Source organism: Lucilia sericata, unplaced genomic scaffold, assembly GCF_015586225.1.
Source record: "Lucilia sericata isolate MDLA Ls3-8-SP2 unplaced genomic scaffold, ASM1558622v1 Contig000000F_arrow, whole genome shotgun sequence".
Lineage (NCBI taxonomy): Eukaryota > Metazoa > Arthropoda > Insecta > Diptera > Calliphoridae > Lucilia > Lucilia sericata.
The window spans coordinates 2,746,491-2,768,392 of NW_023994042.1; the positions used below are offsets into that span (position 1 = coordinate 2,746,491).

General features: G+C 32.7%; 2 protein-coding genes and 2 long non-coding RNA genes across 6 annotated transcripts; 3 read left to right on the plus strand and 1 right to left on the minus strand.

The window, feature by feature from the left end:
• Window positions 1-1,208: 1,208 nt before the first annotated feature.
• Window positions 1,209-3,761, plus strand: LOC119616262 (integrator complex subunit 9). The gene is made up of 6 exons (XM_037972633.1): window positions 1,209-1,322; window positions 1,383-2,226; window positions 2,321-2,634; window positions 2,689-2,791; window positions 2,847-3,046; window positions 3,190-3,761. The coding sequence occupies exons 1-6, from the start codon at window positions 1,314-1,316 to the stop codon at window positions 3,688-3,690; spliced, it is 1,971 nt and encodes a 656-aa protein (XP_037828561.1). The 5' UTR covers window positions 1,209-1,313; the 3' UTR covers window positions 3,691-3,761.
• LOC119616113 (isoleucine--tRNA ligase, mitochondrial) lies at window positions 3,730-21,342 on the minus strand. Of its 3 annotated transcripts, none has more exons than XM_037972450.1 (14): window positions 21,327-21,342; window positions 7,405-7,630; window positions 7,218-7,337; window positions 6,997-7,156; window positions 6,723-6,930; window positions 6,336-6,664; window positions 6,105-6,277; window positions 5,593-5,835; window positions 5,362-5,528; window positions 4,976-5,278; window positions 4,800-4,916; window positions 4,528-4,747; window positions 4,234-4,468; window positions 3,730-4,177 (listed from the first exon to the last, which is right to left on the minus strand). In XM_037972450.1, exons 2-14 carry the CDS (start codon window positions 7,567-7,569, stop codon window positions 3,765-3,767), a joined length of 2,853 nt encoding a protein of 950 aa, XP_037828378.1. In that variant the 5' UTR covers window positions 7,570-7,630; window positions 21,327-21,342; the 3' UTR covers window positions 3,730-3,764. The 3 variants fall into 3 exon arrangements, with proteins under 3 accessions (XP_037828378.1, XP_037828290.1, XP_037828462.1); XM_037972362.1 differs by lacking the exon at window positions 21,327-21,342 and adding an exon at window positions 8,891-8,922 and having other exon boundaries at window positions 7,405-8,835; XM_037972534.1 differs by lacking the exon at window positions 21,327-21,342 and adding an exon at window positions 8,891-8,905.
• LOC119616341 lies at window positions 9,034-9,933 on the plus strand. Its single transcript, XR_005232537.1, has 2 exons — window positions 9,034-9,711; window positions 9,778-9,933. It is a non-coding gene; the product is annotated as an uncharacterized LOC119616341 (long non-coding RNA).
• On the plus strand, window positions 18,968-20,001 carry LOC119616420. Its single transcript, XR_005232543.1, has 2 exons — window positions 18,968-19,780; window positions 19,846-20,001. It is a non-coding gene; the product is annotated as an uncharacterized LOC119616420 (long non-coding RNA).
• Window positions 21,343-21,902: the final 560 nt, after the last annotated feature.

Consider the following 21,902-nt stretch of genomic DNA (forward strand, 5'->3'; position numbering starts at 1 on the left):
AATTTACCTCTTTAAGGAACGTTAATTAATAATATTAAATAAAATAAATAACATATTTCAAACGTTTGATTTCGTGTTTGTTGGGTTATTTCATCTATGGGGAATATACTAATACAACCATAAGTTGTTCTACTAAGAGCGGGTTTTTGAGTTTGCAATCAAATGCCAATTAATAATCAGATTAGTTAATCTAAACATAAATTTAATCTCCTTTGATGTTTTTGAGTACAAGATTAAACTTCGCAATGTTGCCATACAAAACAACAAAAATATCACTGTTTGTTATCAAAACAATGCATGTTTTATAAAAAAGAAGAAGACAATTGTAAATTTAATATGAAATTAATGAAAACTTAAATTTAAAACCAAAAAAATTTATTTTGGGTGTGCATAATTTATACCAGTCAATAAATAGAATATTTTTATGTTTATATTTATAAAAATTGTATTATTTTTTTGCATCAGCTGTTTACACTTTTGCATTTCATGCTTAAGTTTAAACCAGCTTCATTAGGAGCTTAAACTTGCAAACAAAATTAACTAATTGAGTACTCAAAGACAACTTTCAACGACAACTTTTCACCTAAAGATTGGCCCTTAATATACAATTTGTATAATACAAAACAATTTTTGTACACAAACTTAGAACAAAAAGTTCTATCAGCTTCTATTTTGGAATATATATTTCAAGCTTGGATAAACAAAATTTAAGCCAAATCGTGCAAGGTTTAGAATGAATTTGCAATGTGGTGTAAACTGAATACATAAAATAATTCTACCTAATTGTTTGAAATTACAATTAGAAAGATCTTTTATATGACATCAAATAAAACATGGGTTCTTTCCAAGAAGAAATTCAATTTTGAGAAATAATCCTTTAAAATGATTAAACTTTCATTTTTGCAACTTATGTTTTAGAACAACTTAAATTTGCAGTTTTTAATAAAATTTTAATTAATAAAACAACATATTTGTTTTCATTCTCAATTTTATAAAATTTTGCGATATATCACATTTTGTCACATATTACAGTTTATAGTAAATTTTTCCAGAATTTTATAATAAATTTATATTCACATAAATTGAAATATTTAATCCTCTATTAAAAGCCGTTATATTAAGCATCCTATTGTTGCCAACCTTATATAAATTAAAAAAAAATATATTGGCAATATTACATACAGATGTTAGTAGAATTTATTTTATACAGTACCAGCTATCAGCTGATTTTTATGAGTTTGTTTACAAATTTGCCGGCGGTAGAATTAACAAAAAATATAAATTTTATTAATTTTTATAAAAAATAAAGGAAAATGCGTCTGGTAAGTTAAATAATAATAGATATATTTAAAAATAATATTATTACAATGAATATTTTTCAGTATTGCCTTAGTAATGACTTGGCCAAACCGTGCTATGTGATCACCTTCAAGGGATTACGAATAATGTTAGATTGTGGTTTAACTGAACAGACAGTATTGAATTTTTTGCCTCTGCCATTTGTGCAGAGCATGAAACTTTCCAATTTGCCCAATTGGATACCCAATCGTGAGCATGATCCTCAAATGGACGGTGAACTAAAAGAATGCTGCGGACGGGTATTTGTAGATTCGTCGCCGGAATTCACACTGCCCATGGACAAAATGATGGATTTTAGTGAAATTGATGTGATATTAATATCAAATTATCTTAATATGTTGGCTTTGCCCTATATAACCGAAAACACAGGTTTCAAAGGAAAGGTATATGCCACAGAACCAACCCTTCAGATTGGTCGATTTTTCCTAGAGGAATTAGTGGAGTATATAGAAGTGGCTCCCAAGGCCAGTACAGCACAGCTGTGGAAAGATATGTTGCATTTGTTACCATCTCCTCTAAGCGAGGCGTTTCGTCCAAAGAAATGGAAAACTATTTTTGGTCTACGCGATGTCCATAACAGCTTGGCACGAGTTACTATTATGGGCTACGATGAGAAATTGGATATCTTAGGGGCTTTCATAGCCACACCAGTAAGTTCTGGCTATTGTTTAGGATCTAGTAATTGGGTATTGAGTACAGCCCATGAAAAGATTTGTTATGTCAGTGGGTCTTCAACGCTGACAACACATCCGCGACCTATAAACCAGTCGGCTTTAAAACATGCTGACGTATTAATCATGACAGGATTGACACAGGCACCCACAGTCAATCCAGATACTAAATTGGGTGAATTATGTATGAATGTGGGTGAGTTGGATAAAAGTAGATAATAGCAATTAAATTAATAAAAATATAGCAATAATCAGAGCAGGTATAATTTAATAACATTTTTATACAATAGCACTGACAATTCGCAATAATGGTTCTGCTTTAATACCATGTTATCCATCGGGTGTTGTCTACGATTTATTTGAATGTTTAACACAAAATTTGGAAAATGCTGGACTTAACAATGTACCAATGTTTTTTATTTCGCCGGTTGCTGATAGTTCATTGGCTTATTCCAATATTTTGGCCGAGTGGCTAAGTTCAGCAAAACAAAATAAAGTTTATCTTCCAGATGATCCATTTCCTCATGCCTTCTATTTGCGTAACTCAAAACTAAAACACTACAAACATGTATTTTCAGATGGATTCAGTAAGGATTTTAGACAGGTATATGTTAATCATTTTTTTATTATTATAAAATATTAATTAATTCTTTTTAAGCCTTGTGTGGTATTTTGTGGGCATCCGAGTTTACGATTTGGCGACGCTGTACATTTCATTGAAATGTGGGGAAATAATCCTAACAATTCTATTATATTTACAGGTCCTTTATTGATTAAAATATTTTTTTAAATAATTAATAAATACATATTTTATAGAACCGGACTTTCCATATTTGCAAGTATTGGCGCCTTTCCAACCTTTGGCTATGAAAGCATTCTATTGCCCAATTGATACTTCTCTAAACTACCAGCAAGCAAATAAGTTGATTAAAGAACTTAAACCTAATGTTTTAGTTATTCCTGAAGCATACACAAAACCACACCCGAATGCATCGAATCTATTTATCGAACAGCCAGTAAGTTGTATGAAGAACTCTATTAATAATTATCAGATTTTACTAATATTTAACAGATCTCACTGAAATTTTAAGCACTAAAAATGTTTATTTAGACCTCTCATGTGATTTATCTAAATATTTGATTTTATATTATTTTCTAGGACAAAAAAATTATAACATTTAAATGCGGGGAAATCATACGTTTGCCGCTGAAACGTAAACTAGATCGAGTGTTCCTTACATCAGAAATGGCCCAAAAGATTGTACCACGTGACGTTGGCAATGGCGTGACTATCTCCACCATAACAGGCATATTACAAGTTAAGGATAAAGTTCACAATATAAAACCCTGTAGTGATGAAAACAGCGAACAACCTAGTGGTAGCAACAAATTACCACCTCCGACACGTGAAGATGTTTTGAAAAATGTCAAATATGAATATGGTACACTTGATGTAGACATGCTAATAAAACGACTCACACAAGATGGCATTACCAATATTAAAATGGAGAGACAAGGCAACATTCTGACACTACATCTGGTCAATGAGGACACGACAATTAAGTTTGAAGAAAATGAAACGCATATTGTATGCGGTGGCAAGCAGTCGTTACGTTTAAAATTAAGAGATTCTCTATTAAAATGCTTACAAAGCTTTTAATTTTTTAATAACTTCCATTAAATATGACAAGTACAACAATTAAATTATCTTTTTTTTAATAAATAATCAACAATTTATTTTTGTAACTCTAAAACATTATTGCAACGATGACAAATGGTGTCTTCTTGTAAAACGGCATGGCGTCGACAACGGGGACATAATGTAGCTTCTATTTTATCGATATCTACCATGAACTCAGATGTAACATCCGTACTTTTTCGTAGAGTAACTGAACCGACTTGTAATATTTCACATAATTCAGAGTCAATTGTGGGTTGTTCAGTTATTGGTTGCAAATGCTTTAATAGTTCAATATTATTTTCATTACATTTAACTGTAACATTCAATAGCCAGGAATTTTTTTCACTAGCTTTTTGATTTATCAAACGTTTTACATGTAAGGCAGTATCGACTACGTCTTCTACTAATGGGTTTTTCCAACTGCTATCAGATGTAATTTGCTGCTGATGGAAAGGCGTTGTGGGATCTGCAATTATTTTACATGTCATTTGATAAAATTATGTTATTCTCACTTATATTTACCATAATAACTCCAACTTTCCTCAACTAAAAATGGTGCTATGGGCCACAATGCTTTGCTCAACACGGTGTAGCATTTCTCCAAGGTATAACGTATGTCTGCAATTTCAGCTGGTGTACCACAGTACAAACGGTCTTTGATCAAATGAACATATATGGCAGATATTTGATTGGTAACGAAATTTTGTACACTCGCCACAACGCGATTATATTCATAACTTTCATATAAAGTGAAAATCTGAAAATAAAAAGGAAATTTATAATTTTGATGAATACTATTCTCTTTTTTGTACAAACCTCTTTTTCAAAATCAAATAATTTATTTAGTAAATAACGATTTAGATAGATTTGTTTTTCAACAGCAATGCTATTCATGTTATTGGAGCGTTCACCAATTGCACCATTTAGATAGCGTAAAGTAGAACGAATTTTACTAAGGTTTTCTGCAGATTGTTGCAGCAATTTATCGCTGACTGTAATGGCCATATGTTGTGTGCCATGCGAAGCCACCCACCATCTATAATAGTTAAATTAAAATAAATAAATTTAATTAGAGAACAATTTTATACCTTAAAACATCAACACCATAGGTTTTTCGAATATCTGTAGGTGAAATAACATTTCCTAGAGATTTCGACATTTTGTGACCTTTTTCATCTACTGTGAATCCATGCACAAAAAGTGCCCTAAAAATAAATTTGTATTAAATGTAAATTATACGTAAAATAATTGCGTTTATATATACTTATATGGTGAACAGTTTCTTGCACCAATACTAGTTAATAGGGAAGATTGAAACCAACCAGTAAATTGATCATAACCTTCTAAATACAAATCTGCTATTTGATGGTCTTTTAAGACGTGGGACCAAGTACTACCGGAATCAAACCAAATATCGAAGATATCCATACCTTTTTCGACCTCACTACTGTTTATATTTAAATTTGTTAAAAGATCACGAGGTAAAAGTTCTTCCACAGACATTGACCACCAAAAATCTATATTACCTTCTTTGGTAACTAAATTACAAATATGCTTTAAAATTGTTCTGAAACCAGGAAAACAAGAACGTTATGAGGATAATTAATATACATAAAAAATACATATTTACATTTATATGTATGTACATACTCATCACATATCACTTTTCCTGTCTTTTTATGATAAAATACTGGTATTGGTACACCCCAGGATCTTTGTCTTGATATACACCAATAGGGACGTTTCATAACTTGTGTCCTTAAAGCATTTTTACTCGCCTCGGCATTAACACGTGGATATATTTCAATTTTTTCGATCTTAAAGTAAACCATTAAAACTAAAATATTTTTAAAAATTTAAACGATTAGTATTTTTTCAGACCTCTTTAACAGCCTTTTCCTTAAGCTCCGATGTATTTATAAACCATTGCTCACTAGCTCTTATTATAACCGGTTCTTTTGTACGCCAGTCTAGCGGATAACTATGAGTAAAGGTATCCGAAAATAGGACATCATCTTTTATATTTTTCAAAACCAAATCATTTCCTTCTTTAAGCACATTTTTGCCCTTTAAATAACTAGGTGCATCGGAGTTGTAAATACCTTCTTCGTTTACTAGAGATTTCTAAATATTCAAGTAGAAACAGATAAAATGTTGAGAAATTAAGAGAGCAACATACGCGTTGGATGTTGTTTTCTTTAATTTTTCGAATAGCAATTAAACATACAAATTTGAAGGTGTTTTGGCTTTTAAATAAAGGTATTTCATACGATATTTTTCGTTTGTTGCTCAAAAAGTCACAGATTCTGATTCTACCGTCAAAAGTGATAATTTTGTTCATATGATTTGGAAGAACCTCTTAAATCAAAATTTATAAACCAAAATTTACTTACTACTGGAATTTTTTTAGATAAGCATATTAGAAAATCGTCGGGACCATGAGCTGGTGCTGTATGAACTAGGCCTGTGCCCTTAGTGTCTTGTACATGAGAAGCATCAAGAAAAGGCAATGAATCCTCATTTTCGTAAATAGGATGCTGATAAGTACAGTGAATCAAGTCAGTTCCTAATAAAAACATAAAATATATAAAATTTTTAATTTGTGATTCGAACTTAAATTTCACCTTTTATAGTTTGCTTCACTGTGCATTCAATTTTTGTGCTTTTTACAAAATCCACAATTAAATTAGTAGCAATTAGATAAAGTTCCGTTGGCACAGAGTTCTTTGTGTCAGTTGTCAACTCAACGATAGCATATTCCAAGTTTGGATTAAAACAAATTGCCTGATTACTTGGCAATGTCCATGGTGTTGTTGTCCATATTAAAGCAAACAACTTTTGTTGATCCACAAGTTTTATTGATGGTGGTAAAGATTTTAATGCAAAACGAACATAAACCGAAGGACTAATAAAATTTGGGTCATACTCGAGTTCAGCTTCCGCTAAGGCAGTTCTAAAGAGATCAAAACTTTAAATCACAGCTGTATTTTATAAAACTAATTTACAACTACCTAGATGATGGTGACCAATACACTGGTTTCAAATCTCGATATACTAAAGCTTTTTTGTAAAAATCTAAAAACAAGTGCAATTGATTACATATAAAGTCGGGATTAAAAGTAAAATAAAGCCGGTCGCTGTTTTGCCAGTCAGATAAAATGCCCCATGAACGAAATTCGTCCTTCTGTCGGGCAATGGCATCCAAGGCAAATTGTCTTGCTAAAAAGAAAGAAAATGTACTTTAAAATTTGTAAAATACCAACTATAATTTTTTTATCAATTTACATTTCGATCTTATAATATTAGGTGATTTCTCATTGTTCTTGCCGTTAGTGGAGGCCAAAGCCTTAAGTTCTATTGGCAGTCCATGGCAATCCCAACCAGGAATATAATGAATCTTTTGTCCTTTTACCACATGATGCCTAATTGTAATATCCTTAAGAATCTGTAAACAAATTATATGAATATTATTTATTTTTCATATACATACCCAATTATTAACAAACCTTATTAACAGCATGACCCATATGTAAATCACCATTTGCATACGGAGGACCGTCATGCAATATATATGATGGTTCCTTAAGATTCTCGTCCTGGTATTGATATGTTTGGGCAAATGTTGTCTGCAATACAGGAGGTTCAATGTCGCTCATTATAAGAATCTTAAGACAATAAGTTTATTTTACTCACAGAAATCAATTTCTTTTCAAGTTCCTGGCGTTTAGCAGCGCTAAGACGTGCTGGAAATTTTGTTTTTGGCAAATTAATTGTTGTAGTATATTTGATTGGTTCCTTGGCTGCATGTTTAATTGAATAATAACGCGATATAGATGGAAATCGAATAATTCTCAACATGTTTGCCAAATGTTTACATAAATTTTATAATATTATCTTCTTCTTTTTTAACAATCATTCACTAAGTTTTGCAGCAACCGGTAAAATATGTTTTGTTGTTATTGCAATATGCATGTGAAGAAAGCATATATACATAACCGACTAGCGTTTAAATTTTAAACCACTAAAAATTAATTTGCGATTTTGGGAATTTAAAAATACCAAAACAAGAAAAATGATTTTAAATAAATGACCAGTTTGTTGCGGTATACCTCACCGCACCGAGGGTTTTATCCTCTGGCCACCCCAAAAAAAAAAAAAAAAAAATTTTGCGTGGGGGGACCTTAGGGAAACGGTCGGGAGGAGGCCAGAAAATCAAAATTGCCTCTACTCCCTGTTTTGAAATCAATGGGGAGGGGCTTTCGGCCAATGGAGACACCACCTCCTGCCCGAGTCCCGGTGTAATTCAATATAAAAAGGGGAGGGGCTTACGGCCAATGGAGACACCACCTCCTGCCCGAGTCCCGGTGTATTGTTTGAATATTTAGTGGGGAGGGGCTTACGGCCAATGGAGACACTACCTCCTGCCCGAGTCCCAGTGTTCAATTTGTTTTCATGTTAGTATTGTGGTTAATTTTGTTAGTTTTGTTTGGTTTTTCTGGTTTTTTTTGTTAGTATGTTAGTTTATTAGTTTTGTTTTTAAGTTGTGATTTTCGTTTGTATTTTTGTTGCTGCCATTATATCCCAGAAAAAAGTGTGGAAGGAGATGTTGTATTTTCATCACAACTGTAACCCGAAGTGCTTCAAGTTCAGGTGAAGAGCCTATGAATTTTGCATTGGCATGTCATTGGAGGGATGTTGTTCATTTTTGACAACTTTGAACTACCTCTAATTTTATTTTAGAAGCAAAAAAAATCCGATATTTGGATGTCAAAAATAATCCAAAATTTTTTCAATGACATAGGGTTCATTGGTTTTTCACCAAAGTTTGATGTACTTCGAGTATGTTATTTGTAGTGGCTTTTCTACATCTCTTTTCTCACTTTTAACTGGGTTTTCATTTGTAAGGAAATATTTGGTTTATAAAAGCGAAAAATATGTAGTCGCATTTTTGGATGTGATTAAGATGTCGTTTGTAAAGTATGACATCAATTATTTTTTTGCTGGGATATGTTGTTTATTGATAGGCTGGAAAGAAAAAAATAAAAGTATTAATAAAAACCCACAATAATCAGGAACGATACAATTTACTTTACCTGTCCCATGAGTACTCCTTTTATTTTTAAGCTGAAAAGAAATGAAAAATACAAATTAAAAATAAAAAAATTGCCAAAATACTTACCTCCATGTGCTTGTCCGTCCAGCTGTTGTCAGAATTAATGAAAACAGGGTTGCTCAAATGTCAAAAGTAGTAAAAGTATTGGCAACGCAACGTATATCGTAAAAGTGTAGGGGTGTATTTCATTCATGCAGACATGGGAATGTGTATTTTTTTGTAGTAAAAAAATTAAAAATAATTGAATGAAAATACTATTGCTAAAAATTATGAGCTCCTAGTACACAAGGCGGTAGAAATGCATGGAAAAGAGGGAAAGCGCCTTGATTGGGGGAGTTTAAGCTTGAATTACTTATTTGGCCGTGCAAATAAGTAAGAAAAGTCCGCCAAGTAGGAAAAATCCGCCAAATATAAAAATAAATAGAAACGAAATTAATTATATATATGTAGTTAATTATATGTAGTAATAAAAATAGCGCGGTTTACATGATCGGCGGACAGAAAAAGGCTACGACATGATGAGTAGGGGAAATATGTAAATAAATACCTTATGTAGCAGAATTTTAGGAGAATGAAATTTGCGGGAAATTATATTTACATAAAAGTAGGGGAAGACAAAAATAGAGTATTTAAGCTCACGATAAAAATGAAAATAGCACAGTTGGTTAAAAAAAGTTAAGTGAGTGTGCAAAAGTGTTTTAAGAAAAAGTAAATTTAAAAAAGTTTAAAAAAAAAAAAAGGAAGAAAGTTTTTTTTTGAAAATAAGGAAAAAGAAATGGACTGTAGTCTGAGATTTAGTGAATTATAAATCGGTAAATTTAATGTCCTTAAAATAATCCTGGAGGATCAAATAATTATAAACGTATTTGAACGACAATAATAAAAACGTAAGTTTTTATAGAAATATAGCATAGTGTATAGGAGTAAAAATGATTTTTGTTAATCCTTTATAGCTGGCTAATTTACAAGAAGGAAGTCACGCAATACTGGAAAGTCTGCCATCCAAGTAATTAGCCAGGTAACAATTTTTATTTATTCCTTTTAAATAATTTGCGGAATAAGGCAGTAAAGTCAAGAAAACTGCAATAACAAAAAAAAAAAAAAAAAAACTACCAACCAATCAATCCAATTAAAACGGAAATGCCTTGATAATTATAAAAAAAAAAGGAATTACATTTTTATATTTAAATAAGTATTAAAAACGTATTTAGTGTATGGAATAATAACAATTATATATGTAGCTCACTTAATTTAACCAACATAAAAGTCATATAAAATCTTCCTTAAGTATTATCACATTATTATATGAAAGAAATTTTAAACTTGTCATATAGAAGGCCAGTTACAAACAAACAAGAGATTTAGAACCAACTATTAAAATATAAAGAGTCCAGAAATAGTTTTTTTTTTAAATAAGAGAAAAAGAAATTAGGTAGATTTAAGATACGTTAAGGTATTTGTGGAATCGTGAAAAATAATATTGTAAATCGTAATAACGTCCAGTAGTTCTGTGTATGTTTGGTTGAATCACGTGAAGCTCGCGTTAAATTGAAAAGAAAAAGAAAATCAAGAATTAGAAAGAGAGTACATATATATATCTTAGGATTATTTACCAGAGCTTAAGAAGAGCGCCTAAAAAGAAGCCTTTTGAAAGTGTCAAGGTCAACATATGACTCAGGGAGCTCCTTTAGTTGTATACTATAGAAACGTCAGAATCCGAATTAAGGAAGTAGAAACTTAAGCCCTGAAGCAGAAAAAAATTGAAAATATAAGATATATATAGTGAAAGAGTTTATGCGGTAAAAGGTTAAAAAAATTATTGAAAAAATTAATAAGAAATACAGTGATTCGGTCAAATTATTAGGTTTTTGTATGTGTTTAGATTTAAGTTGTATATTAAGTTTATTTTATTATCTAATAAAAATGTATATTATGAATTGAAATTAATACTTACAATGTTGGTCTAATTAAGTAAAGGTAATGGCGATGATAGACCGGTAAGTGGTTAAAAGGTCAGGTGGGTTTCGGGTCGCTGGAAAGAAAATTCTGTGGATCCATCAGCGACAAGGTTGGGAGGGCAGATACAGAGGACAACATCTATCTCTGTAAAGGAAATGTGATTAATGTGGTTCAGATTATGTAAGTTTTGTTTGTGATTTGAATACCTTTTTGTTTTGTGTAGAATACGAGTTTGGCGAGAAAGGGTTGGAACCTCCTGAGGTCAGTCATGCCAGTTAGTCGGAAACCTCGCCTTACAACCGGTTCGTAACACAAATGGCGCCCAATCAAATGCGATAGTTCAGAATATTTTCGTCAGATTCGGCAGAAATGTTCCAAACTATAAAAGGAAACATGTATAAACATCGACACATGTAAAAATAGCCCAGATAGTGTAGTAAATAGCCCAAAAGATCGCGAGAAACGTTGAAATGTTTATCCATATAGCCGCCTAAATCAGATTGAATAAGAGTGTTGTATATGAGTAAAAATCAACAGTATTTGACCGATTATAGAATACTTACCGGGATAAATCGCTGCAGCTTAAAGTAAATACGAGTTATCTTTAATTGTGTGGCGAAATATTTCCGAATTACCTTAAGTTTTCGTTTTGTTTTCCTTTTTTCAAATTATTAAAATGTATAGAAACGGAATATTGTCTGATAGCCTCTCGTTACAACTAAGTATACGAGGTTAGTTGTATCAGATAATATCCGTAACAGTCGTTGTCACATCAGATGACAATATAATGATGTAGCCGATTGATCATACAGGAAAATATGATTTGAAACCGCTTTAAATTAGCCAACCACATTAAGCATATTCAAAATAGCAACCGCCTTGACACACCCATCCGTTTATCATTGCCAAAACCTGAAAAATTTAATATTTGATATCCATTAATACAAATTCAATTTTAGAGTTTATAAAAAATTAGTTCAGATTCATAATTAATCTTTATCTTGTTTATTTTCCATCTACATTATTCATTTATTTTGATTGTTAGTTTATTTATTCGTTAGTTTACCTTATTTATGAGTTATTTTGATCTTTATTAGTATATTTATTAGTCTAATTATTATTATTATTATTTATTAAGTTAATCTTTATGTATTTCATTTATTCACCAGTATAGCACGATTTAATGTATCTTATTTATATTTTTATAGCATTTAGTAGTTATTTGATTTGTTATTTATATATTTATTTTGTAATCCTAATATTTTTCTACTTATTCATTTATCTATAACTTATATTTTCAAATTATTTCACCAATTTCCTAAATAATTCCTTTTTTCATATAATTTTTGCCCTATTAATTTCCGTGAGTGTATTAAATCGAGTAAAATTTTACATTAGAATTACATAACAAGATCTAAAGTAATTAGATGATAACTTTCTTCTGAAATTATCATGAGCAATAGTCCTCCTAATACTAGATCAAGAAAAAGATATAGACAAGTGCAATTTGATTTAAACCGATCTTCACCTTACGTATTGCGAAAAGTCCCAAAACCTAATACTCCTAAAACTCAGTCTAAACCTAAAACTAAAATCGATATGGCTCAAAGTAATAAGCCTAATGAACAGATTAGAGATATGTCCCATACCATCATGTCTAGCACTCCTAATCCGACACAAGCCGCGAATGTTTTGCCTACAGATCTTTTAGCTCAGGGTACTAGTAAACAGTTTGAAGAATCAGTTAAGCAATTAGTTCAACAAGGTGTTAACTCACAGTTATCCGAGATTAAGAAGACCATGGCCGAATTGACATCAACAGTCAGCAGATTAAGCATAGTGGTACAACAAACTCAGCAGGAAAACCGCAAACTAAAAGAAGCCAGTGTATCCAGAACTGCCAGTGATGGAAACATGCAAGTCGACGCCTCCGAAATACAACTTCCATCAGCTCCGTCATCAAGAGCCACATCAATATGTAGTGAGGAAACAAGAAACTACAACAGACCCCGTATCGACAAATGGGGATTAGAATTCGATGGGGACAACAACAAATTAGCTGTCGAAGACTTCGTGTTCCGTTTAGAACGACTGCAAAGCCAATATGGAGTATCCTGGAAGGAGGTTTTAGATAATTTCCATCTTTTAGTTAAAGGATCTGCAGAAAAATGGTATTGGTTGTTTATACAAACCAATTACGTCACCGAATGGTCAACTTTAAAATCAGCCTTGTTAAAACAGTACCAAGCAACCAGATCCAGCTTTGAACTGATGAGAGATATGGTCGAAAGAAGACAAATGCCAGGAGAATCGATCGATGCTTTCTTTTTTGCCATGACTCAATTTAGGTCTCGTCTTAGCATCTCTATGCCAGAGGCTGAAATGATAAAAATGATTAAGAAAAATCTCAGAGAGAATATTGGCAGAATCGTTTACCCGATGGCAGTTTCGTCAGTGGAAGAATTGAGGATGAGTTGCCTAGATGCCGAAAAAACTTTCCTTAAAAGAGATTTTCGTCAACAGCCAGCGGTAGGAAACAGGTACCAAAGACAAATTAATGAGTTGTATGAAGATGCTGAAACTCAACCTGTTCGTGAAGAAACTTTTGAAGAAGTAGCGGCCGTTAGACTAGTTAATGCCAGCAATTCCACCCCAAGGCAACCATTAGTATGCTGGAACTGTCGCCAAAATGGACACATGTTCATGGATTGTCCAGCAGAAGAAAGAGCAATTTTCTGTTACCGTTGTGGAAAACCTGACGTCATAGCCCCTAATTGTGCCAATTGCCGCGATCGAAATTTTCCCAGGAACGAAGGGAGAGCGGGGGACCATCGTTCAACACACAACCCGCAGGGACATCTGCAAGAACAATAAAAACAAATTTAATAAAAGAAGCAAAGAAATTCAACAAATTTTTACCCCAGCAACGACATTTATACACTCTCGAAGATCGTCAAAAGAACTATGAATCCGTCCGAAATAGAATCTTTAACGCCGAAATCTCCATTCCTCGTCCAACAATATCTAGAAGGATTAAAATGCTAAGACAAAAGTTCGCCGAAAGAAAACGAAGTAGAAAACTTACCATTGAGGCAATAAAAACAGCTGATGAGAAATCTTCTGATCCCAGACCATATGCTGAATTTTCGATTGGTGATGTCAAATTACAAGGCCTTCTGGATACTGGCGCTTCAGTTAGCATTTTAGGGAAAGGTTGTCGAGAACTTGTTAGCGAATTAGAGATTCCAATAATACCCATATACTCCGTGATAACAACAGCTAGTGGACAAAAACAAAGATTATTAGGTAAAATAATAGTAGACGTTAAATATAGTGATAGGATAGGTAGAATAACTCTTTATCTATGTCCAGATTTAGAACAACCAGCGTATTTGGGGATCGATTTTTGGAAAATCTTCCAACTCGCTCCTGAAATCGTCGGTGTTGATGAATTGAACATAGAAAAAGTTATTGAAACCTTCAAAACCGAAAATCACAAAACCGATCCACATGAACTAAATGAATTGGAACAAAAACAACTCTCAGAAGTAGTTGATATGTTTCCTACATTTGAGAAACTAGGTTTAGGATGCACGTGTTTAGAAAAACACTCTATTAAACTAATAGACGGTGTAGAACCAGTAAAAGATAGACATTACCCAATATCTCCAGCGGTTCAGGAAATCGTCTACAAAGAAATTGACCAAATGTTAGCTTTAAGAGTAATCGAAGAAAGCGAAAGTCCCTGGAGCAATAGGACAACAATAGTGAGAAAACCGGGAAAGAATAGGTTTTGTTTAGACGCGAGGAAACTAAATAAGCTTACCGTCAAGGATGCTTATCCCTTGCAAAACATAGATGGTATCCTTAGCCGAATTGACGAGACCTATTTTATTAGTAGTGTGGACTTAAAATTTGCCTTTTGGCAAATTGAGCTAGAAGAAGAGAGTAAGCCATACACCGCTTTTACCGTAGCAGGTCGGCCGCTCTACCAATTTCGTGTAATGCCGTTCGGTCTCTGCAACGCGGCGCAAAGACTTTGTCGCCTAATGGACAAAGTAATTCCACAAAGGCTTAAAGATAACGTCTTCGTCTACTTGGACGACCTCCTAGTCATTTCCGATAGTTTCCAAAAACATCTAGAACTATTAAAAGAAGTTGCTCATTGCCTCGAAAACGCAAACCTAACAATAGGCCTTAAAAAATCACAATTTTGTTTCAAAACTTTGAAGTACCTTGGCTTTATAATAGGCAGTGGAATGTTAAGAACAGATCCCGAAAAGGTGAAAGTCATCCGAGAAATCCCGATCCCGAAATCCGCAAGAGATGTTCGTAGCTTTTTAGGCACCGCCGGCTGGTATCGCCGATTTATAAAGGATTTCTCAACCATATCAGCTCCCTTAACGGATACCCTAAAAAAGAGTCCAAAGTTTCAAATGACTCCAGAAGCAATTCAATCTTTCGAGGATTTGAAAAAGGCTCTAACATCCGCTCCTGTCTTACGACATGCCGATTTCTCTAAGCGGTTTTACATTCAATGCGACGCTAGTGATTATGGAATTGGTGCTGTGTTGTATCAGCTCAATGGTAATGAGGAAGAACATCCAATAGCATTCTTCTCACAAAAACTGAACAACTGTCAAAAAAATTATAGTGTGACAGAGAAGGAATGCCTAGCAGCGGTGATGGCCGTCAAAAAGTTCCGGCCATATGTTGAAATGATGCCGTTTACTATAGTGACTGATCACGCGAGCCTGAAATGGTTAATGTCACTCAAGGACTTAACTGGTAGATTAGCCCGCTGGTCTCTTCAGCTCCAAGCGTTCGATTTCGAAATAATGCACAGGAAAGGATCGGAAAACGTTGTAGCCGACATGCTATCCAGGTTACCAGATCATGAACACGTCGAAGAGCTCAAAATGGAGGAAATATTCGATTTCGAAACAGCTGAATTTGAGAGTGAAGAATACTTGGATCTGGTAAAACACGTCCAAGAAAATAGAAATCAACTCCCAGATCTAAAAGTTGACGATGGTAAAGTTTATAAAAAAATGTCCTTCGAACAAGGAGACGATGAATATAAGTGGAAGATGTGGATACCATCAAACATAACCCAGCCTCTGATAGAAAAAGCACACGCAACACTAACAACAACACACGGTGGTGTAGCCAAAACACTGGAAAGATTGAAAAGATTTTTCTACTGGCCCAAGATGGCTTTTCAGGTCAAAATGTTTATAAAAAATTGTCAAACCTGTAAAGAAATAAAGCCAACCAACCAAAACCTTATGCCCGAAATCGGAAAACCCGTAATTACAGAAAGGCCATTTCAAAAGTTATACATTGACTTTATGGGAAAATACCCAAGGTCCAAAAATGGAAATTGTTATATTTTTATCGTGGTAGATCACTTTACGAAATTTACTTTCCTAAAAGCAATGAAAGAAGCGTCTGCAAATAATGTCGTGGAATTCCTAGTACATGAGATTTTCCATAAGTTCGGAGTTCCCGAAATCATCCACAGTGACAACGGTGCACAATTTATTTCAAAAAGCTTTGAAAATTTAATAAAAACATACAAAATCCATCATATAAAAACTGCAGTATACTCGCCACAAAGCAACGCTAGCGAAAGAGTCAACCAATCCGTTTTGTCAGCAATAAGAGCGTATCTAAAAGACGACCACAGAGATTGGGACCTATACCTATCTGAGATAGAATGTTCACTGAGAACCGCTGTCCACTCCGCTACTGGCTTTACACCCTTCTTCGCTCTTTTCGGATACCATATGTTTTCTAGTGGAGCAGAATATAAACTTAGCCGAAAATTAGAATCCCTAACTGATCATCAAATACTAGAGGTGGATCGAAACGACAAGTTGGAAATCATTAGACAACAAATTAAAATAAACCTACAAAAAGCCTACGAAAAAAGTGCGAAAAGATACAATCAAAGAGCTCGAGTGGTTACTTTCGTCCCAGGCCAAGAAGTCTATCGTCGAAACACTGTCTTAAGCGACTTTGCGCAGAACCGAAACGCGAAATTTTGTAGAAAATTTTTGAAATGTAGAGTCGTCCGACCTGTCGGTAACAATATGTATGAATTAGAAACGCTACAAGGGAAAACACTAGGTATATATCATGTAAAAGATATCAAAGTATAAGAAAATTAACCAAAGAGAAAAAGTGCAATATTAGGACATAAGCAAAGATCAATTATACATACAAACAATTTAACTAAATATTACAAAACACAATTATTACTTTGCTTTTTAGATCCTAAGATTGACTGACAAATAAATAAGATATCTGTGATATATTTCTACATAAGTACCTGATAGTTTTAAGAGTAATAAATTGACAAATGAAGGTTTAACTCACCAAGACTTTGTGCAATAAATAGGGAAACCGCAATATATCAACCCAATCTGTGATCCAATTTAGTTTAATAGTAAAAATTTCATTGACTTTTCCGATTTTTATTTTAGATTTTAGGGCAAGTGCAATATTCCTTTATGTTGTGCCAGTCCAATAAGTTTAAGTTAAATCTGAAAAGAAAGAAATCACAAAGTAAGAATTCTTAAAAATACAAATTGTTTCACAGTTTATACTTCCCGTAAAGTGGTGTTCGGGATAAATCGAGAGTTAAAACGTCTCTCAATCCTTTCTTCTTAAAAGGTTTGAAGAGATGTATGACGAATACTAGGCAACTTCATCTTATGTAAAGAAAGATTATAGAGGCGTAACCCGAAGCTATTGATTTGACACAGCTAATGTAAGCTAAGATTTTCTTTTGCCTCAAAAATCCTTTTTGTAGGCGCTCGTTTTAATTTAGCACCCTGTTGTGCACTACTGGAAATGATCCAGTAACAAGAAATAAGTTTATTTTAATCCCAATGGGTTTGCCTCTACAATTTTCTTTCTCTAAACAAGAAAAAAAGTTGGAAGAGAGCTCTTGCCTAGTACCGTCATAGTTACCTCAAGTTATTTCAGCAACACCAATTCTTTATCAAAAGACCAGAAGTCCATATTGCAAGGTTTCCTGAAAATAAATGAAAATTAATAAAAAAAATACTCTTAAAGTATAGTATTTCTACTTACCATATTGATTGCCCGGCTAACTCTTCATTAGGAGACTCTTCTTCAGGGTCAAGGGTGTTCCCCGCGTTGGGCTTGTTCGGTATATAACCGCACACCGATCCTTCTGCTTTGACAACAGCAACCTCGGAGTTTTGTTGCGGTATACCTCACCGCACCGAGGGTTTTATCCTCTGGCCACCCCAAAAAAAAAAAAAAAAATTTTGCGTGGGGGGACCTTAGGGAAACGGTCGGGAGGAGGCCAGAAAATCAAAATTGCCTCTACTCCCTGTTTTGAAATCAATGGGGAGGGGCTTTCGGCCAATGGAGACACTACCTCCTGCCCGAGTCCCAGTGTTCAATTTGTTTTCATGTTAGTATTGTGGTTAATTTTGTTAGTTTTGTTTGGTTTTTCTGGTTTTTTTTGTTAGTATGTTAGTTTATTAGTTTTGTTTTTAAGTTGTGATTTTCGTTTGTATTTTTGTTGCTGCCATTATATCCCAGAAAAAAGTGTGGAAGGAGATGTTGTATTTTCATCACAACTGTAACCCGAAGTGCTTCAAGTTCAGGTGAAGAGCCTATGAATTTTGCATTGGCATGTCATTGGAGGGATGTTGTTCATTTTTGACAACTTTGAACTACCTCTAATTTTATTTTAGAAGCAAAAAAAATCCGATATTTGGATGTCAAAAATAATCCAAAATTTTTTCAATGACATAGGGTTCATTGGTTTTTCACCAAAGTTTGATGTACTTCGAGTATGTTATTTGTAGTGGCTTTTCTACATCTCTTTTCTCACTTTTAACTGGGTTTTCATTTGTAAGGAAATATTTGGTTTATAAAAGCGAAAAATATGTAGTCGCATTTTTGGATGTGATTAAGATGTCGTTTGTAAAGTATGACATCAATTATTTTTTTGCTGGGATATGTTGTTTATTGATAGGCTGGAAAGAAAAAAATAAAAGTATTAATAAAAACCCACAATAATCAGGAACGATACAATTTACTTTACCTGTCCCATGAGTACTCCTTTTATTTTTAAGCTGAAAAGAAATGAAAAATACAAATTAAAAATAAAAAAATTGCCAAAATACTTACCTCCATGTGCTTGTCCGTCCAGCTGTTGTCAGAATTAATGAAAACAGGGTTGCTCAAATGTCAAAAGTAGTAAAAGTATTGGCAACGCAACGTATATCGTAAAAGTGTAGGGGTGTATTTCATTCATGCAGACATGGGAATGTGTATTTTTTTTTGTAGTAAAAAAATTAAAAATAATTGAATGAAAATACTATTGCTAAAAATTATGAGCTCCTAGTACACAAGGCGGTAGAAATGCATGGAAAAGAGGGAAAGCGCCTTGATTGGGGGAGTTTAAGCTTGAATTACTTATTTGGCCGTGCAAATAAGTAAGAAAAGTCCGCCAAGTAGGAAAAATCCGCCAAATATAAAAATAAATAGAAACGAAATTAATTATATATATGTAGTTAATTATATGTAGTAATAAAAATAGCGCGGTTTACATGATCGGCGGACAGAAAAAGGCTACGACATGATGAGTAGGGGAAATATGTAAATAAATACCTTATGTAGCAGAATTTTAGGAGAATGAAATTTGCGGGAAATTATATTTACATAAAAGTAGGGGAAGACAAAAATAGAGTATTTAAGCTCACGATAAAAATGAAAATAGCACAGTTGGTTAAAAAAAGTTAAGTGAGTGTGCAAAAGTGTTTTAAGAAAAAGTAAATTTAAAAAAGTTTAAAAAAAAAAAAGGAAGAAAGTTTTTTTTTGAAAATAAGGAAAAAGAAATGGACTGTAGTCTGAGATTTAGTGAATTATAAATCGGTAAATTTAATGTCCTTAAAATAATCCTGGAGGATCAAATAATTATAAACGTATTTGAACGACAATAATAAAAACGTAAGTTTTTATAGAAATATAGCATAGTGTATAGGAGTAAAAATGATTTTGTTAATCCTTTATAGCTGGCTAATTTACAAGAAGGAAGTCACGCAATACTGGAAAGTCTGCCATCCAAGTAATTAGCCAGGTAACAATTTTTATTTATTCCTTTTAAATAATTTGCGGAATAAGGCAGTAAAGTCAAGAAAACTGCAATAACAAAAAAAAAAAAAAAAAAACTACCAACCAATCAATCCAATTAAAACGGAAATGCCTTGATAATTATAAAAAAAAAAAGGAATTACATTTTTATATTTAAATAAGTATTAAAAACGTATTTAGTGTATGGAATAATAACAATTATATATGTAGCTCACTTAATTTAACCAACATAAAAGTCATATAAAATCTTCCTTAAGTATTATCACATTATTATATGAAAGAAATTTTAAACTTGTCATATAGAAGGCCAGTTACAAACAAACAAGAGATTTAGAACCAACTATTAAAATATAAAGAGTCCAGAAATAGTTTTTTTTTAAATAAGAGAAAAAGAAATTAGGTAGATTTAAGATACGTTAAGGTATTTGTGGAATCGTGAAAAATAATATTGTAAATCGTAATAACGTCCAGTAGTTCTGTGTATGTTTGGTTGAATCACGTGAAGCTCGCGTTAAATTGAAAAGAAAAAGAAAATCAAGAATTAGAAAGAGAGTACATATATATATCTTAGGATTATTTACCAGAGCTTAAGAAGAGCGCCTAAAAAGAAGCCTTTTGAAAGTGTCAAGGTCAACATATGACTCAGGGAGCTCCTTTAGTTGTATACTATAGAAACGTCAGAATCCGAATTAAGGAAGTAGAAACTTAAGCCCTGAAGCAGAAAAAAATTGAAAATATAAGATATATATAGTGAAAGAGTTTATGCGGTAAAAGGTTAAAAAAATTATTGAAAAAATTAATAAGAAATACAGTGATTCGGTCAAATTATTAGGTTTTTGTATGTGTTTAGATTTAAGTTGTATATTAAGTTTATTTTATTATCTAATAAAAATGTATATTATGAATTGAAATTAATACTTACAATGTTGGTCTAATTAAGTAAAGGTAATGGCGATGATAGACCGGTAAGTGGTTAAAAGGTCAGGTGGGTTTCGGGTCGCTGGAAAGAAAATTCTGTGGATCCATCAGCGACAAGGTTGGGAGGGCAGATACAGAGGACAACATCTATCTCTGTAAAGGAAATGTGATTAATGTGGTTCAGATTATGTAAGTTTTGTTTGTGATTTGAATACCTTTTTGTTTTGTGTAGAATACGAGTTTGGCGAGAAAGGGTTGGAACCTCCTGAGGTCAGTCATGCCAGTTAGTCGGAAACCTCGCCTTACAACCGGTTCGTAACAAGTTGTCCACAGAACAAAGATCCATTTTTAATAGAAAACAAGAAAAATGATTTTAAATAAATGACCAGTTGTCCACAGAACAAAGATCCATTTTTAATAGTCAGTAATATGGAAAATATATTTAAAAATGTCTTTACATTACATAAATGAAATTTTTTGTAACAACATTTTTAAAAAAATTACTAAATAAAATGAAAGCTATTTTTGTTATAAAAAGACATTTTCTTAGGGCACTGGCACACGTTCAATATATATTGATCAATATGGATCAAGACCCATTTTAATATACTGATGAATAACTCGGGTATGCTACACGTTCAATATTTTTTTCTTCAGTATTTGCTATATTTTATGGTATACGAGTCGGTGGATGATTAAACGAATACCGCGAAAATACCGAAATAACAAAAATTTTGAAAAAAGTAATTTTCTTTTATATTTTTTAACAATTTTTAAAACAATATTTCATTTTTATTTGCTTTATTTTACTTTTTTTCCAAATTTTAAAAATGTATCGTGATTGATATCACAAAACATGCTACACATTCACGGCTGTATTTATAAAAACTTATTTTAGGTTTATTAAACAATTTTAGGCAAAATTCAGGAAAATCGTATTTATAAACGTGAAATAGCTTAAAACACCTTCAATAAACCATTGACAATTAGATGAATTTTATTGTAGGCTCGACCCTTCTTTAAGCCAACAATAAGTTGATTTTTAACAATTTTTTTCTCA

Bases quoted from the DNA above. Each gene is read 5' to 3' on its own strand.
- LOC119616262 (XM_037972633.1), top strand. The intron at 2,227-2,320 runs GTGAGTTGGATA...TTTATACAATAG, and splicing joins TGAATTATGTATGAATGTGG to CACTGACAATTCGCAATAAT. The intron at 2,792-2,846 runs GTCCTTTATTGA...CATATTTTATAG, and splicing joins CAATTCTATTATATTTACAG to AACCGGACTTTCCATATTTG.
- LOC119616113 (XM_037972450.1), bottom strand. From the start codon at position 7,569: ATGTTGAGAATTATTCGATTTCCATCTATATCGCGTTATTATTCAATT. The intron at 7,338-7,404 runs GTGAGTAAAATA...CCTGTATTGCAG, and splicing joins TTGAAAAGAAATTGATTTCT to ACAACATTTGCCCAAACATA. The intron at 4,917-4,975 runs GTATATATAAAC...ATTTATTTTTAG, and splicing joins AGAAACTGTTCACCATATAA to GGCACTTTTTGTGCATGGAT.